Genomic DNA, 19232 nt, shown 5'->3' with positions numbered 1-19232 from the left:
TAGAGACGAAAATTGTCTGGCGCGCGTTTGACGCGTAAAATTTGACGGAAAACTCGAAAATTTGAGTCTAAACCCTTTGTAACACGCTGGATTCAAAGCCCACACTGATTTTTAACGGAAATTCTTGGAAATTGCGATGTTTCTGTTAATTTCCAAGAATTTCCATTGAAAACTACAGTGATTTTTGAATCCAGCGTGTTACAAAGTGTTTAGACTCAAATTTTCGAGTTTTTCGTCAAATACTACGCGTCAAAGGCGCGCCAGACATGGTTTTCGGTTCAAAGTTTTAATCGTTCAGCTCCAGTGAAATTAGCGCGAAATCCAAAAATGTTTATCTGATAAACATTGTCTGAGCTGATCAATTGTATTTTTTTGTTTTATTATGAATTTTTTTGCAAAATTTGATTGAAAACATACTTTATTTGTAAAATCTAACTCCTTATTGTTTGTCCCTGTTATAAACAATCGATTTGGCTGAGTGGCGACTCAATGGCAGCCTGCCAAGTGGTGTGCAAAGGCTTTTGGCTTCGCGGGAACATAATTTGAATTCGTATGGACTAAATAGGACCCTGTGCGGCTCTCGACCAGGAATCTTGTTTCCGGGACGTTTCAAAACAAAGTATTTCAAAACTGAGACATTTGGCAACCTTGAAATTTTGAAGGGCTGCCAAATGTATCAGTTTTTCACGCAATGCCTAAATTGCTAATTTGTAAATATAAGGTGAATATTTTCCTAGGACATGAGTTTTCTAGGCCGCCAAAAATGAAAAATTCTGCTACCAATAGTTAGGGTTTCCACAAAAAACCAACAAGGTCAAAACCAATATTCTGATTTTTTGATTTTCAAAAAACCTAAAGAATAGGTACAATTTCTTTCTCTTTATGACGCCTTCATGTCTTTCGTTCAAAATGTAACCAATATGTGTCATTCATATGTATCACTCTTTGTATACATATGTACATAAATGTATACATACATAAATGTATACAAAATAAAAACAAATGACGTCGTCTGACTCATTGACATATCTATCCGGGTAGCTCACTAAATAAAAAAACACATCCTTAAATTGTCACTTCCTCTCTCTCTCTCTCTCTCTTTATTTTAATTCGGAACACCTCCCGACACTAAGTTTTTCAGAGTAAGCCGGTGACAGATAGACACGGGCGGTCTTTAGAGAGGGAGGACCTAATTATTTTCTATTGGAGAAATGGGAGGAGGAAGGCGGTGTTCATTACTCTCCCGAGGATTCAGATGATACCAGTATATATAAATATGAGCTGGAAATCGTATAGTATAAATAATATGGCTGTCTGGTCTGACTAGGTTAGGATTTTTTTGTAAATAGGTAATGGAAGGCTCGATAAGAATTGTCTGGGATAACTTTTTTTATTCTTAGTGATTCACGTACCAACTTTTGCATAGTGCCATTTAAAATGCAGTAACATACGGTACCTGCCAAATTCCATGGTTCCGAGAGAATCTGCAAACTCTAACACTGCGTCTTGGTGCGGTGTCTTGTTTTATCTAAAGAAATTTAAGATTCAAGTTTAAAGCTCCATTTTTATATTTGACAACTTTCCTGACTTTTCATAGACTGTTACCGTTTGTTATCAACGTATGACAATTAGTGAGCTTGTGCTACTATGCAATTCGTTTAAAGTGTATGAGTCAGACCAAACAATACTCTTCAACTTGCACTTTTATTCGAGCACCTTCAATTTTTCGAAAAGTCTAGGAATTTTTTGGTCCTCGAGCCCTGTTAAACAGCACTTAAGTTTTTCTGTGTCCTGGAGGTACTTAAGCTTTGGATTATGGTCCCAAGCGGTTTTTGAGATATTCAAGTTCAAGCACCTAGAGAGGGACGAGTACTCACAAAGACTTGAATCTTCATTTTTCCTATTTTTCGGAACCGCTGGCCACTGGTCATTAAAATTATTAGCTAAGCATGTTAGATGTTTTAGCTTAAAGGAATATGGTTAGAGGATGTCTCGGTTGCGGAATTTCCTATTCTTGGTTGAGAAACACCTTGGTTACGATGTGTCTCAGTTTCAGAACGATAAGTCTAGGAATGTCTCGTTACCAACGTAATTTAGCCACCATAGATGCTGAGGGACTAATTTTTCTAGTGTTTAGATTTCTAGGCCATTCGATTAATTTATCAGGAGACTACCTACATGACCAGAAAGCTAAAGCCGTGAGGATTCTGAATATGTTTTCAAATTTTAGTTAGCATTAAAACCAATCCAGGTACATCAGTTACTTTATGTTGAATATTTGAAACCCCTATATCATTTTGATCATTTCTGAAATTCAAAACCAGATTTAGGTATCCGTATGACTTCAGCTTTCTATGTAACCTAATAGTAAGTTTGCCAATAAGCCAAACCGCGTTGCTGACCGCAGCACATAGGTTAGACACCAAGTAAAGCTATCGTTCTGGAACTTTCTTTATTTTTTGCTTTTCTAACAGGACATGGTTCCAAATTACTCATCACTGTTCTATCACAACTCCCACTTGAAGATTCTCTCAAAAAACTTCAAAAAGTGTTTCTCCTCCTCCACCCACTTAAACACATCATGTCTACTACATCCTCCATTTTTATCCATTTGGGAACCAAAACGTCTGTGTACTACTACTATTAGCCATCTTTCTTTTTCCCTTATGTACTCCTACTCCCCCGCGTTTTAATGAGTTGTACGAAAGGGATTGGTGTGAGGAGGGTGTCAGGTCATTATTTTCAGAAAAAGCTGAGATTTTAAATAAATGAAATTGGCTGTACTATGAGTTTTCTGCAAGATGATGTTTACGTTTACACACTTTTTGCAGGAGAGAGTTTGTAAATTGTTTTTTGAATTTGCTGACCTTTAAAGTTGATTAAGTCACGGCGTCCTGACGTATTACAAGCCAGATTCCGTAGGATCTGTTTGACCGGATGCCCATAGTTTTGAGAATATTCTTTAAAGATCCGTCAGCCTATCTTTAAGCTCAAAGAATTATCGCGAATCCCTAAAATTCTATTCTTAGCCTCATAAACAATAAATTTACACATTTCCCAAAAGTTCTTCTCTCTGTTTTTTGACAAAAACTGCTTTTCGGATCTAGTTTCCCTCGTATGAGTTTCGCGGTTTCCAAACGACTGGTTCTAAAATGTCCCAGAGCCAATGCAAGGATTTGTGAAATAACTTAATTCAAGACTGTTTCCAGTATCCACTAACCTAGGACAATTTATATGTTCTGTTGCTTAAAAAGTTTTTTGTAGTTCTTTAGTAACAGCCGGCGCAAAAAAGTAGCCAACTGCAAAAATGGAATGCTATGGTTGGTCTAGATACCCGACAAAGAAAATTATGCTACCCATTTTTCGTTTTTATCGGTAAAAAGGTAATCATGGTATATTCTTACTATTAGTCAGTACTGTAGTGTCCTAAAAAAGGTCACGTGTCTCATTGTTCCCCAGCTAGATTATCAGTTTTTAAACAAAATAATTTCCCAAGAACACCACCGACGACCCACTTCCTGACCTATCCAATTATAGCTGACTCTTCATCTGCCATCCGCTTTGCTAATCCCTTTAATGTGTACGCCAGTCCACCCTCACCATCACTACCACCCAGACATGCAAATCTAGGTTCTCCTTCCCTTCCTCAACAATATTTTTATTTTCACTCTTCTTTGATCCCATTTTTGTGCTTTTTTCTCTTTCTCCATTGTCATTATTCTATTATTCTAGCTTATTTCCATTTCAGCAGTGGTACCAAGGGGTACCAGGGGCACCCATTGGAAAATTAGCATGAATTATTTCTCAGCCATCTGAAGATGCGGCGCATCTGTTTTTAGAAAATTCTAGAAAATGATTCTAGAATTTCGGATTTTGTATTTTTCAAAAACCCTGACATCATCTGAATCCTTGGAAGACAGGAAGACACAAAGGGGGGTGTCCTCATGTTTTGAAAACAAAAATTAATAAGAAAAAGTTCATATCCGGTGTTGATATCATGAAATTAACATTTTCTGCAAATCAGGAAGACACCAAAGGTTACATGCACCCACCCAACTGCTATATAAGGACTGAGAATCTGGTTAATTCTGAAAGTTTATGGTTTTCTAGACAGTAAGACCTACACGATACCATAGGACGTGTTTTTAAATCTTTTTTCAAAATAGTGAGGTTCTTGGCTTACTTCGGAAGGAGTTACATCGCTCCAATGTTTTAAATTGCTGTATCTTAGCTTAAACGTGTTTTAGCAGTCTGAAACTGGGCTGGAACATAAAACAGTTGCTCAACTTTAAGTTGATGTCTAAAAATTTTTTTAAAAGAGTGACGCGATCGTGTTCTAGCAGTCTGAAATTAGGTCAGGGTACGGTTCGACCGTTTTGCGACCGCATTGCACTGTCTAAATTTCAAATCGCTGTATTATGACTTAAACGTGTTCTAGAACTTTTAAACTCATCTAGAACGTAAGTTAGCTCAGAAGCTATACAATTTTCGAACATATTTTGAAACCGCGACTTAAAATCGCAGTATTTCGACTTAAACGTGTTCTGAAAGTCTTAAACTTAACAGGAATGTAAAAAAGCCTATCAGTTTTCAATTTTAACAAAAATTTTCCAAATACGTTACGTAACCACCCTGTCGACCCTAAAACTACCTGTATCTTGGTTCAACTTCCTCCTAAAACCACCAAGATCAACTTTTTTTGCTTCCTCACCAATTCTGATACTTTGTGATCTTTAAAACCTTCACAATCCTTTGAAACTCGTCATTCCAGAGAAAACTTTCAGAGAAAAACCATATAGACAAAACTTTTGCCATGAAAACCATTCCGAAACGTGCAATCAAAAAGTGTCAGAGCTTAGTCACGCTTATCAGCTAAGCCACCATCCTCCATTTTTAGAAATAAGACATCTTTTTGAACTTCAGAAAAAACTCGGAAGTGGTCTGGTGTCTTTGACGTCGTGGTGGTGTTTTAGGGTTTCGTGAAATTTCGATTTATAAGGAATTAGTGTGACGACGGATTTGGTCATGCTGGTTGGAGTTGGGTATATAAGAATCGTCATATCGAAGCCATGAAAATTTTAATTTGGTGCATTTTTTCAGTGTCTCTATGTCCGGATGTCCGGATGTCCAGATTTTCAAAAAACTGATACCGGTCGGTCTGTCGGCCTGTCTGTATGTCCAGATATTCGAATGTTTTAATGGACATCCGGATATCTGGACACACAAACAGGCATGTAGATTGATATCTCCGAAGCTCCCGGTTTCAAGAAATCGGAATTTTCAGCATTTCTCAAAAAATACCGTTTTTTTGGTTCTGTGGCCTAGATTTTCAATTTTTTGTGTTTCTAGGCCACTAACTTGGAAAATATGTAAGGTTTTTCAACACCTCTGTTTTGAAATGTTTTGGTTTCAAAGTGTCCCAATTCTGAACCGTTCTAACTGTATCAGTTTAAAACGTCCGGTTTTGAAATGTCCTCAGATCTTGGTTCTAAACCGTCTGAGTTTTCAAGCTCTCCGTTTTTGCTATGTATTAATTTTTCGGTTATAAAATGACACAGTTTTGAAATAACTGGTATGAAAATGTCTGAGCTGCCAAATTCTTGGTTTCAAAACATCCCTAAAGTCATTTTCCTGAAATTCTAGTCTCCTTGAATCCTCAAAATGCTATTTTCAGTCAAATCATTAACTTTTCATATTTCCAAAAAGTTCTTCTTCTCTCTTTTTTCTCTATTTCAAAGTACTCTTCTTCATTCCTTATTCCCTATTTTATATTTTTCAATTCCTCAGAAATCTGAATTCCTAATAATGATGTATCCACCATCTTTTCTGTTCTTCCCACATTCATCTAGGTCATGTACTGCTTATGTGTTCAGTGAAGCATGGCTAAAAATCTTTTTTTATAAATTACGAATTCTTAAGATCAAGAGGTTCTAAGCCATAGATTTGCTCCTTTAAGCCATCTGAATGGTTTCGGGTTCTTATAAAAACTTATGTTAGATATGTGAAGATCAAACGGTTTTGAGTCGTCTAAACGGTCGCGGGACGTTTCGAAACCAGGACATTTTGAAACTGTGTCATTTCGATACTAAACGTAAAAAATATGGAAAATTCCTCATTTTCCTCCAGTTTTCCAACATAAGACTTCGAAATGTCATAGTCTCGAAATATCTCGGTTTCTAAAGTCTGGTTTCCGAACATCCTGGAGCTATTGCCTAATCTAGGTACACTCTGAAAACACCTGTTATGTACCCATACTAAGTATTTACCTAAATAACAAGTTTATGACACTGATAATATTTTGTTATATGTTATACATCTTTATCTTTACTAATAATATTCAACAGATTCCGTCTGTCCGTTTATGTGTTGCATACATCTTTATCTTTACTAATAATATTCAACAGATTCCGTCTGTCCGTTTATGTGTTGCAAGCCATAACTCCCTCTGTAGTGGACCGATTTCTATGAAACCTAGACAGATTGATTGGAAATTTCCCTTAGTTGATGCCAAAACTTTTCTTTTTTCAAAAATATAACATTTGACGTCTTCTGGAGACGATGACGATTTCAACGGTAAAAAGCGTTGAGAAAAGGTGTGTCCCGACAGGGTGGTAGAAAGCTCAAACCTACTGACTAATAATATTCAACAGATTCCGTTTGTCTGTTTGTTTGTCGCCGATCATAACTCCCTCCGTAGTGGGCCGATTTCTATGAAACCTAGATAGATAGATTGGAAATTAGGCTTAGTTGATGCCCGAACTTTTTTTTTTCGAAAACACCCAATTTGACGTCTTCTGGAGATGATGACGTTTTTAGTGATAAATTGCTTTGAGAGAAGGAGAAAAGATGTGTCCCGACAGGGTGGTAGAAAGCCCAAAATATCAACCTAACACTACTGACTCGGTGTTTCTTGAATGCACTCTCGAGAGCGCCCCGCCCGCGTGTGTGTGGTGTAGTGGTCTACACAGATGACTCTTACGCATGGGCTGCTGAGTTCGTTCCCTCCTGATCGGATATGCTTTTTTGCTTTTTTGCTATGGGAAAGTAATTTATTGAGGAGCTATTTGATTTAAATGGAGGGATTAGCAGTGATTTTGATGAAAAATTTCTCAATTGTTCTGTTATCGTCGGAGATGTTGTCAAATTGACAGTGATGACACCCGCAGACCGGTACCTGTGCACCCGATCTTGCATTTGTGAGAAAATGTAAATTTGGTCAAGAGGTCGCGAAATTCCTGTTGGCAATAGCCCAAAAGAATACCATAATCCTAAGTCTACAAAAAAGGGAATAAATGGAAGAATGCTACTCAAGTAGTGATGGTGGTTTGTGAATAAGCAAATTTGTCGTAGCTCGGCTACCTAAAAATGAATTCTAGGATGAGGGTTTGTTCAAACACCGTCTCAGTCTGTCTATTCCGAGGAGGGAGGCGGCATCGCCGCCGATCAGTCAAAAACTTTAGGTAGAATACTTCGAATCCATTTTTTGAATATGTGAATAGAAAAGTCTTCAAGTTCTTGAACTTCAGTAAAAACATATGGTCTTAGTTTGCCATATCCCGAGGAGGGAGGCGGCATCGCCGCCGATCAAAAAAAAACTCATATCGGTATTTATGATCACTCGCCTTTTGGGGAGGGATGAAATAAGAGTTATCAAGTTCACGTTCTTCTGTGAGATTGTTTTGAAATGAGGAAAACATAGAAAGAAAGTTCAAATTCGTAAATTCGAAAACATCCCATTCTAAGTTCCATATTCTATCAGAATAGAAAAAGTCATCGAGAAACTTTGTAGAATTTGAGTCTGAAAAGGAGAGATTTTACAATTGTGCTTTGTCGGAACGGACTGCTCAGCTATTATGATTTCAATTTTTTCTGTGCATGAGAAGACCGCGCCGCACACACGCGGCGACCACGCTCACTCCCATTTTAACGCTGCGTTCCATTTTTGAACACTGTCACAAAAAATGGGCGTGGCCGCCGCGTGCGTGCGGCGCGGTCTTCTCATGCACAGAAAAAATTGAATTCATAATAAGAAGCGCCGCAGGCGCTGTGAAACTGAGAAGGGTGGTGTAGGGAAGGAGGTTTAGTCGCCGTTAGGCGACGTAAACCGACTGGTATGTATATAAAATGAACCCTAACAATATAAATATTCTGAGTAAACCCCCTTATCCGGTACGTCACGTATTTAGGTAATCCCCATAAATTCGTCAGAAAAACTTATATTTCTTTCTCATATGTGAGGTATATATTGTTTATAAGACATAAACTTTTCCCCATCTCCCTGTCTAGTCCCCCCTCTCCTTATTTTTCTGATGACGTCCTATTTCTTGTTCCGGACTGATATCCCCCGCCCGATAAATGGGTTATTTCTGTTGGTTTTTTGGTCTAGTCAGAAGAGAGAACTCGAACATTTTTTAAAATTCCGATTTTTGTCTAGCTTATTCGACCTGAAAAAGTTTTTTACAAATTTTTGGACTCAGAATTTGCACCCTTTACCTTACCGACTTTTTTAGACTTTTTTTCTTATTGAAGTGCGCCTTACCCATAGAAAAGCTGTTTCACAATATCGTCGAATTCCTCGAAGTATCCTTTTTCAAACAACTCAAGAATTTGGTCCCGGATACTTTTGAGTCTCTAGATTCCGAATCTGATATAAAATTCTGCTAAATCCTTCTGTGAGCCGATTTGTGGCCCTTCAAAGTTTTCCTCCTTTTTTCCAACTTTTGAGGAATCATAACTTGGCTTACTGAAGGATTTAGCAACATTTTAGTTCAGATTCGGAATCTACGTATTCGAAAGTATTAGGGGCCACATTTTTGAGCCTTAAATGCGTTTCAAGTTTAAAAAAATTTCGACCATGCGTTGCGGTTGCGTCGCGGTCTAACTCTATAGAGCACGGTTTTTTTACTAGATTTTCACTTTAGGGTTGTTGACCTTGCAGCGACGCAATCCGCGACGTGTTGTCAAGATTTTGAAATTCCATACCAACATTTACATTTCCTAACATGAATCATGTCTCTTATGCAACTTCGTGCTAATCTCTCAAATCGGATTTGGTATTTATTAAATATAATTTCATTTTTTACACTGACCGCATTGGATTTTGAGGAAATACATATATGTAATTCTTGATCGAGCTGTAAATTGTGGCCTAGGAACTCAAGCGGATGGAAAATTAGGCCACCGAGTTTGTAGGGACCAAAATAATGGATGAGTGGAGGAGGGGGTGTGTTACAAAAGGTGTGGTCTTGAGCTTTGATTAGTGGTTTGTTGAATTGGAAATGAGGGGAAAAGGTCACAAGATTTTGTTTGTGTTTTTTAGCAGAAAACATTTTTTTCATATTTTTTGTGGTGTTGAAAATTTTTGGAATAATATTATGAAATTAAGAATATTTTGTTGTTGCTGGTACATTTCACATCAGAAAAACTTAAAGTTTGTTTCAATTCTGACTTGGTTCTGATTTGGAGTTGAAAAATTTGTAAAATTTTTTATGTTTCTTAATAGACCTTGCAGTGAACTGAAAATTTGCCAAAATTCTCAGAATTTTAATTTTTGTAAACTCTGAAATGCGGAATTCTATAACGGCGTATTGTGTACCACCGATTTTATATTGATTTCACCTCGAAACCGGAACTTTAACCAAGCGCGTTTGCACATCGCTTGGCAGACTGCCAGTTGAGTCGCCGCTCACCCAATACCCGTTTTATAACGTGGACGAACAGCAGGGAGTTAGATTTTTAAACAATTTTGTCAAAATTATATAATACCCGTAAAAATCCTAGTTATGTCACTTTTTCACGTAAATCTTCAAACTACCGTATCCCAAGATCCTGATGCTCGAGAGAACTGAAACTTTGTGACAATATTGCCAAACTCTTTTTTTGGTTGTTACACTGTTTTTGCTGGGCAAATTTCTGTAGCTGAGCTCTTTCGAGTTCAATTCAACTTCCTTACAAGGGAAGTCTTTGGAGACGCCGCTTTCAAACGACCTATAAATTTGGTCATAGGTATTTTCGACTACGGGGAGTCCATTTCTGCAGTCAAAACCTGCTAAATATCTCTGCGAGCCAAGTTATCGGCTCTCAAACTTTTCATGTGGATACGCTTTTTCACGTGGAATTCCAAATCGGCGGTATATACGCCACCACTCGGTTTACCTGTGCTCATACGTCGCAAAAATGAGAATATCTTGCGTTTGCTACTTGTCGATTTGAAATTCCACGTAAAAAAAACTTAACCATATGAAAAGTTTGAGAGTTCATAACTCGGCTCTCATAGGCATTTATCAGGTTTTGACTGCAGAAATGGACTCCCCGTGGTCGAAAGGTCTTATAACCAAATTTATAGGTCGTTTGAAAACAGCGTCTCCAAAGACTTCCCTTGTTAGAACTTTGACACCATTGTAGCCATCCTAGATTATCCAGACTTTTATATTTATACTCTAAATCCCATATCTGATTAATAATCCAATCTAATTTTTGTCTCCTCCTCCACACCTTTCTTATAGATACAACTACATTTCCAACTCCTAGTTATACTTCTCTGATCCATTTCTAATCCCTCTAAATCCTCTGTGTCCGAACTTTTAAAATTCATTCGACTCTCAATCTTTGCTCATTCCCCTCCTTTCCTGCTCCAGCTCAAATGGGCGGAGCCTAAAGACACCCGCCTTCTCCAGAGCAATGCTCCCAGTTTTCAGATCTCTTCTCCCCCTTTTTTCACAAACACAAAATGAAATTCCTGCTCCTGCTTCTCACCGTCGTCTTCTGCTATGTCAAATGTCAAGAAGAGGTGTTTATACTGGATCACCCGACGTCTCCAGATGAGCAACAGGGAGGGTGAGTAATGCTTTTTTTTGTTTTGGAAAGGAAATTGCAAAAAAACTCAAAAAAAAACTTTTTTTTGAAAATTTTTTGAGAAGGGCCCTAAGCTTGAAATGTTTTACCTGAGCGTCGCGGTTGCGTTGCGGCTCTATTCTTACCAAAGGTATCTGATTGGAAAGCTGAGGTTATGAGGATCCTGAATATGTTATTACATTTTGCGGTACGTCAAAACTGACAAAGATGCGCAGGTTTTAGTTTGGGACGCTGGCCCTGACGCCCTGACGCCAATCAAAACCTTGTATCTCAGCTCATTTTGATTTTTGTAAAAATCTGAAAACAGATTCAGAATCCTCAGGAATTCAGCTTTCCAAGCGTATTAAGTTTTGAGGAATTCGTCCGCGACGCGACCGCAACGCGTGGCTCAAAAACGTTCCTGACGATTTTAAAGGGAAGCCTAGTCAAAATACGGTCTGAAACAAAAATTGGGTGCAAAAACTTTAGGTTTTTCGAAATTTTCAAATTTTAATGAGCCGCGACGCAACCGCATCGCTCTAAACAAATTTCCTAATAAAAGTCAGTTTTTCAGAATTTTTTTTTTCAAAACAAAATTTTTTCCAAAATTTTCAAAAAAATTTTTTTGCATCTTTTAAGATTTCACATGCCTCTTAAGGTCTCTCTCAAAAAAATTTCAAAGCTTTAAAGCCAATAGCCACCGAGCTACACGCGTTCAAAGTTCCGACCGCGCGTCGCGGTCGCGTCGCGGCTACTCCAAAACTTTGAACCCTTATAACTCAGCGGCTACCGGTCCCAGCGTCTTGAAATTTTCAGAACTTACAAAAAATTCCCTGTTTTACAAATAATAGGCCTCATTTTTAAAAATAAAAACTTTTTTTCCAGTTTCTCTTCGCACATTGTCGCTCTCCGACCCGACTACACATTCTGGAAGATGGTGAACGTGCTCAAGACAGTCTTCGACTCACGGACCACAGAAAAACGACGAGGACCGTCTAGACGTGACGCAGAAGAGGTGGAACCGGTGACTCGCCTTCCGAATCTTCGCTCCCGACGTCTTCTTCTCAATTTCGGACGTTATCGTGTCTAGGATTCCTAGAATCTCTTTGTTCAGAAGACGTGTGGCCGGCCAAAATTAAAGAAATAAAAATATATATGTTTTTTGCTCAATTCTTATTCTATTCTATTTTTTCCTTCACTTTCTCCTCTCACCCCAATCTTTTTTCAGAATTATTTATTATTGATACATACTCCCGTAGTTATATTTATTTATACATATTGGTGTCGATGAATCCTGATCTCTGGCTATTCTAATTAATAATTATTCCTTTTTTTGTTGTTTTTTCACAAGATTTTCTTAAAAAGAATGACCAAAATAAACACATTTTACGGCAAGATGAACATAAGAAAGATTTGAGGGCTCTGGCGCGCCTGTGGCGCGTTTTTTACCTCAAAAAGTTTGTACAGTTCTCTACAAGTTTTTGTCTGTTTTGGGGGCGGAGCCTATAATAAATTTATAAATTTTAAAAGTCTAACATCTAGTATTAAAGTTTTAGTTGCTTTAGTGTTTCAGGCTGGCGCGCCTTTGACGCGATTTCGAAATATTTATCTATAATGAAAAATAGGGAGTCCTCACCGTTTGTTTGAACGCTTCTAAAAAGTTACAATTCCTGCTGGCGCGCCTTTGACGCGTTTTTGACAGTTAGGTGTTGTTCAAGCATGTTCATAATGCTTTACAACAATTCCTGCTGCATCTGGCGCGCCTTTGACGCGGTTTTGCAAAATGACTATCTGAAAACATGAAAATCTGCATGCCGGACTCCAATATTGAAGCTTTGAAGTTTTTTGACATTTGGACATATGGACAAACCAACAGAGAAGATAATGCAATTAATGACCACAGATCACAGACCGGATATTTTCTTGGAACATGCAAAATGATATAAATTTTTATATTTTTTACTATTTCGTAGTAAAAATGATTTATTTGATTTCCGATATAAATACTGAATACCACAACACTTCCTAATCGGATCTTAGTGGGTTTTTTTATTTTTTTCTAGTTTTTGCAAAAAAACATATCTAAACATTGTGAGAGTCCTTCCCAAAAAATGTGTTCTTTTTAGATGTGTCTCCAGTTCAAAAAATGTTCCTGTTTTCCTAAACCAAAAACACACACCACCTAGGAGGATAAGCTTCTCCAGGAGAACCGGCTCAAGAGGGGTCAGTTGATTATTTTTTTCATATTTGATCTATCAAAAACCAATGCAAAAAAGCAGGTAATATCCAATTCATTATTGGATTAGTCTTCAAAAAACGACTTGGTAGATCAAAATTGAAAAGGAGAATAAGAATGGGGGTGTCTAAATCTTTTATGGGTAATCCATAGGAAATCCAAAAACTTCTGGAAATGGAGAGAACCAGCATACTGTATTGACTTAAATAAACCGGTACCTTCAAATGTGCAAACTGGTTAAAATTGTATCGTTATAGTAGTTGATCTGTAGGGTTGAGCGGAATTCCATTTTCGCTTTCCTCAGTAGATTTTTGGCAGCAAAGCAATCTTTTTATACCAAAACACGGAATTTAACACAACTTAAATCATTTTTTGGGGCCTTTTACAACAAAATAAGGCCAAAATCTTTTTTAAAAAGAAAGCATTTTCTTCCGCCTTCCGCCTTCTGCCGTTTCAAAAACCGTATTCCGCTCAACTATGTTGATGAGTGAGCTCTGAGAGTTTATTTGAAACTATAATGTGTATACGGATACGGTTTGAGTTTTTTTTTTGCGATAGTGCTATTGTTCGAATGCGGAAGTCGGGAGGATTCTGAATTACTACTCAAATTTTTCCTAGAATGGGATCGAGTTAAATTACACGGCTTTTGGTCAACACCATTGTAGCATCGCTCTTTTCCCTTACTCTGACTGTTAACTTTGATAAAAGATGTTAAATCTATTCTGCAATAATAGCAACGGAAAGCTAAAATTACAAGGATTCTGAATCTGTAATCGAACATTTTCTACGATGAAATTGAGCCGAGTTACACAGCTGTGAAACTTGTACATACATCTGGCTCAAACTTGAACTCAATAAGGTCTGGAAATTGAATTCAGCTATCGAACATACTATCCGTCTATGAAAATTATATTTTTTCAATTAGAATTGAATGAAACCTTCTAGAGAGCGGATTTTGAGTTCAGAAATTGAGTTCAAAAAAATACAACCGCGCTCTACCGAAACCGAAGAAAATTGTGTGCGGACTTGAGAGACTCAGAAAATAAATATGTTTTCCAAGGGCGTTTCGGTTGTAAGAAACTGTGCCGAGCTGATGTATATATATATATATATACTTCTTGAAAATTTTAACAAAAATTCAGAATTATCCTTCCAATGAATGACCTCTAAACTTTACATTTTCCACCAGTTCAACAAACCAATCTCATTCTTTTTTTCTTCATTCTGCTTCGTTCCACATGTCCCAAATCATGATAGTAATCTAATCTCTCGGAGCACAATTGATCAGATTACTATTGGGATTAAAAGTTCCGGTCGGTCAGAACAACCTGTTGAGGGAGTTATACTTCAGAATGACATTGCTTACCTCACAATGAAAGATCAAAGGTGTGGAGGGAGTTGTGACGACTAGGGTGTAGTTGATACATTGCATAATTTCTTGCAAAGGAAAAGTGATCAGAAATGTGCCTTGGGGTTGCAGAGATGCGGTTCTGACTGGTTTCCAATGAAATTTGGTCACAAATATAAGAATTTCAACTTTAGGAATAAGAAATCAATGTGGGTTAACGTTACAACATCTCTCAGCGTAAATTGACACGACACTGTGATCTTTCCATGTCTCTTTTACTTGATGTTCTTCATGTAATCTGTGTTTCCGCTTCCTCATAACTTCAACTTCTCCATGAGACCCTACTCGGTCGTTCCGCCTAAGGAAAACATATTTCCCGATTTCGGTTTATTTTACTTTTTTCAAAAAGAACCCTAACCCCATAAGTATTCAGTATATTAGTACAGAGCCTCTCAAACAGTTAAGCAAGCCGCACCGCGCTGGTCAAACTCTATAACTTGTCTAACTCGACCATCATAACAACAAGTAAGGTATTGTAGTCTGAACATCTTTATCTGTTTTATACAGAAATTTGTGTGCTCCTCTTTGGATCAGTACGGTACATTTTGTATTTAGAAATTTTGCCATCTTATTGGAAAAAATCTAAAGACATGAGAGCATAATTTCAATCCGGGCCGACGTGTAATTTGCGTAAAACGAAAAGTTATGAGCTGAAAAATGTCACAAAATGTAGATCTCAGCGAGTTCTATGTTTCTGATATAATACAGACAGGATGACTATTTATTAATGTGTCACTGGGCAAGCTAGAATGTTTTTTTGACAATTTTTACTTTTTTTGGCACTTTTTCACGTCTCGCGGCACATTAACAAATAGCCATCCGGCCCGTATTATATCAGAGACGTAGATCTTGTTGAGATCTACATTTTGGTATATTTTTCAGCTCATAATATGGCGTTCTAAGCGAGTTACGGACCGGACTGGGGCGTATCTGTTTTCAAATTTTCTCTTCGCCAACCTTCAAAGCTCCGTATCTCTGCTTTTTATAATCCTACAAAAAACTAAAAAGCAGATTTAGAATCCTGACGACTTCAGCTTTCTAGTCATATTATTTTTTCTAAGGTCGCACAGCTACGCAACCGCACCGCTCAGGTCAAACTTCTAACATATAATTTAAAATCGTAGTTTCTGTATCTTCTGATTGCTCCACTGACGTCCACAACTTCCGACGATGATAATTTTCAGAGCGAACATAAAAAATTATACTTTTTCCCACCTTAATGACACCCTTCCAACCAAAAACCATTAAAATTAAAACCGAACAACACGGGAACACACAATTCATATTCTTTGCGAGACGAGATGAGAGAAATGGGGGTGCGAGATCAAAACGTAGATCAGAATTATTATTATTGTAGATCAAAACTCTTCGCACGGTAAGAATGACTGCGACCGTTGCTGGAATTGTGCACATGTGCCCTCAATGCATCGACATCGGCCGCCTTTCGAGAATGATGAGCCCACTTCTAGACGTTTTCGACGGTTTCCTGCAAGAATTGGAGGTTAGGCGTTTGTCTGTCTGTGTGGATGGAAGTCCGGATGTCCAGAAACGTGTCGCGCTCAAGGCGCGCCAGTCTTAACAAAAACCGTTTTGCGACACGACGTTGCAACGCCTACGTTCTCAGAAAACGCGCCCAAGGTGCGCCAGCCCAAATTGAAAGTTTTCTCACGTTGTTTATGCATCTAAATTCACAAGCTTTAAAAAACGCGCCCCAGGCGCGCCAGATTTAACAAAATTTGCTGACTATGTGTTTTAGAACATTGCTAGTTAATCAGCATGTCTTTATTCTCAGAAAACGCGCCCAAGGCACGCCAGCTTTACATGAATTTCTGGCGATTTTAAACGAGCCGATGGTACGCCAGTTATACCAGCACTCTTTAAATTTTGAAAAACGCGCCGATGGCACGCCAGACTACTCCTACGCTTTAACTACTATGTTCATATTCTGGAAATAGGGAATTTCCGATTTGATCTCATCTTTTGCACACGTTACTACCTTTTTTCTGTCTGGAACAAGATTTTCGTTTTGGTGAAGCGTAAAAATTTGGAGAAGAAGACGTCAAGGGATGGGTGATATCATACATATTTTGGGAATTTGAAAAAAATTGGTGAGAATCGGTTTGGGGGTCTGAAAATGAGGGAGGTGTCTTAAAGAATGACTTTTTTGGAAAAAGTTTGATAGACTACAAAAAATCTCTAAAAAATGAACAGTTGAGCTGACACTTTTTCATGAGTGATTGCGTCAACTGTTGCTAAATTTGAATTTTTTGGAGACATGATGAATCATGTCTGCCCCCAGTGATTCTTCCGGTTTGATACTTTCTGAGAACTTTTGAAATTTTTGAGGAAATTAGAAAAAGAAGAAGGGTGAAAGAGTTATAAGGGACCGAATGACTTCACAGGTACAGTACCAGCTGAAAATTAAAGTGTCTATGAATTTTCCAGTTTAACATGACAAAAGTATGTCACGTTTTAATACTGTCACTAACAAAGGAGTTACGATATAGTGCAGCTTACGAATTAAAACCGTTCGGATTAGCAAATATTGTTTCACCTTTGGTTTTAATTTCTAAAAGTTTGGATCAGTTTTGAATAGGGGTAGGTAGCTCCATAACGCTAGAATTCTAGCCATGAGCAAACTTAAAGCACATTCCGATGTCTACAAGTTATGATTGTTCGGTGAATTCCTACTTGTCACGGACCTGACAGATTACAGTAGTTTTACAGTGAATTTAGTGACAAAAAGTAATTGAAAATCATTTTTGGGGTCTTACAGCCCGTCAAATGATAAAAATAAGGGAAGGTGACAAATTTTTACTGTGCCTGGCTCTATTTTACCTGCTACACCTCCACAATACTGTTCACAAAAGAAAATTTGGAGCCCGAAAAGCTGAAATTATAAGGATTCTGAGCCTGTGTAGTCCTGAAATAAACCGAGATACAAGAGCGTACATTTGAAGAAAAAACCAGATTCAGAATTCTTCCGACTTTAGCTTTTTGTTTCACTAAAAACTGAAATCATAAGGATTCAAAATCTATTTTCAAAATTTCATCTAGGGTTTCAACTCGTCAACCTTTGAAGGCTTCGTATCTTAGACAATTTTAACTCCATTAAAAAATTTCAACTTGATTCAGAATCTCCATGACTTTAACTTTCCATTCATACCGCTTTTTACAACCCCCTGAGAGCTGAACTTGAAAAAAAAATCTGTTTTCAAAATTAATTTTGTCCATAACTTTGAATGCTCTGCATCTCTGTTTTCTGCAATTCCAGAACAAATTTAAAACCAGATTCAGAATCTTCACAAGTTCAGCTTTCAAGTGATACCAAAAACTTAGTGAAACGCTACGCAACCGCGACGCATAACTCAAATCTGTATCAGCCATCTTCCCTACTAACCTTTGACCTCTTAGACAAAAACAGTACAAAATAAGAAAACTAATTAATTGAAAGTTCTATTTCCATCCCTTTTCCCTATTCGTCTGACATCATCTAAGAGCCTAACCAAGTGCATCGGTCCGTGTCCCCTCAACACCCCAACACATACCTTGCAACAACCCAACAGGCTCTCCAAATACGTTGATCGGTTCGGCCCTCCAGCAGTGGAACGACGAGGAGCACGGTTTGCCGGCGGTCGGCGGACCGCCACCGACGGGCGGCTCGAATTGTGCGAGCACGAGGGAAAGCAACAGGGATAGTAACGACGCTGTCAGCACTTTTGTGTTGTTACCCATACTCTGCGAAATTTCGGAATTTTTGGAAAATGAATGGGGTTTGAAAGTTGAAAAAAAAGATACGGATAGAAGAAGAGATAAAATCGAGAAAAAATGGGAAAAAAAGACATCTGGACATAAAGACAGGAGTCTGGACCATAAGAAATTCAAATAGACATCTGGAAAAATAGACAGAAAGAGAGACAGGCAGACATGAGAGCTGACAATTAGAAAATAACGTTTTTCTGTTTTTTTTCGAGTTTTTATAAACAGACATCTGGACATACTGACGGACAGACAGACATCCTAACAGAACAAGAAAAATTACACTTTTTTGCAAAAATTCTTTTCAAAACTTTCGATTTTTCGAGAAAAGCTGCTTCAGAAAGACATCTGAACAACACATACAGGCATTTGGACAAACATGCGGACATCCGGACAAAAAAACACACAGATGGACATATGGACACTTGGAAAGATATTTGGGCTTAAGGACTCAAGTCGAGAGTCCTAAATTTCTGATTTTTGTCGAGAAGTTTTCAAGTAATCCGGCAAGACAGACATCCGGACATCTGGACATAAGGAAATCTGGACAATCAGCCACACAGACCGACAAAGAGATAAGCAACCAAGTAAGGAGAACATATAAGCACCTGGACGGGCATTTGGACTTACATAAGTGGCACGCTACTAATTTCTAATTTTTTTCAAAAAAATTTCAAAGAATCTGGCAAGACAGACATCCGGACATCTGGACAATCAGACACACAGACCGACAAAGACATAAGCAACCACCGAACTTTTTTCTCTCAAAAAACCTCCAGGACGCTTTTTTCCCGAAAGTCCAAAGAGAGCACAATTCCAAAAGTGTGAAAAGCAACCCAAAAAAATCCCTAAAAGGATATCTGGTGTAATTTGATTAGATGGTGGTGTTGAGAGAGTGGGGGGACAAACTTTTTTATTGCTCATGAGGATACAGAGAATTCCGAAAATGTGACGTAAGTACAAAAGGGCTTCTAAAAATAGGTTCCTAGGCCACCA

The 19232-nt window shown here is 37.9% G+C and overlaps 2 protein-coding genes across 2 annotated transcripts; one reads left to right on the top strand and one right to left on the bottom strand.

The window, feature by feature from the left end:
- Window positions 1-10729: 10729 nt before the first annotated feature.
- GCK72_003968 (uncharacterized protein) lies at window positions 10730-11923 on the top strand (the record flags this gene model as incomplete). Its single annotated transcript, XM_003101541.2, has 2 exons — window positions 10730-10836; window positions 11719-11923. The coding sequence occupies 2 exons, from the start codon at window positions 10730-10732 to the stop codon at window positions 11921-11923; spliced, it is 312 nt and encodes a 103-aa protein (XP_003101589.2).
- A 3912-nt stretch (window positions 11924-15835) lies between these two features.
- GCK72_003967 (uncharacterized protein) lies at window positions 15836-18212 on the bottom strand (the record flags this gene model as incomplete). The annotated part of the gene is made up of 2 exons (XM_003101514.2): window positions 15836-15963; window positions 18026-18212. 2 exons carry the CDS (start codon window positions 18210-18212, stop codon window positions 15836-15838), a joined length of 315 nt encoding a protein of 104 aa, XP_003101562.2.
- Between the last annotated feature and the right edge of the window lie 1020 nt (window positions 18213-19232).

This window comes from Caenorhabditis remanei, chromosome II (assembly GCF_010183535.1).
Source record: "Caenorhabditis remanei strain PX506 chromosome II, whole genome shotgun sequence".
Lineage (NCBI taxonomy): Eukaryota > Metazoa > Nematoda > Chromadorea > Rhabditida > Rhabditidae > Caenorhabditis > Caenorhabditis remanei.
The sequence above is the reverse complement of the archived record's forward strand: the minus strand, read 5'-3'. Positions and strand labels throughout refer to the sequence as shown.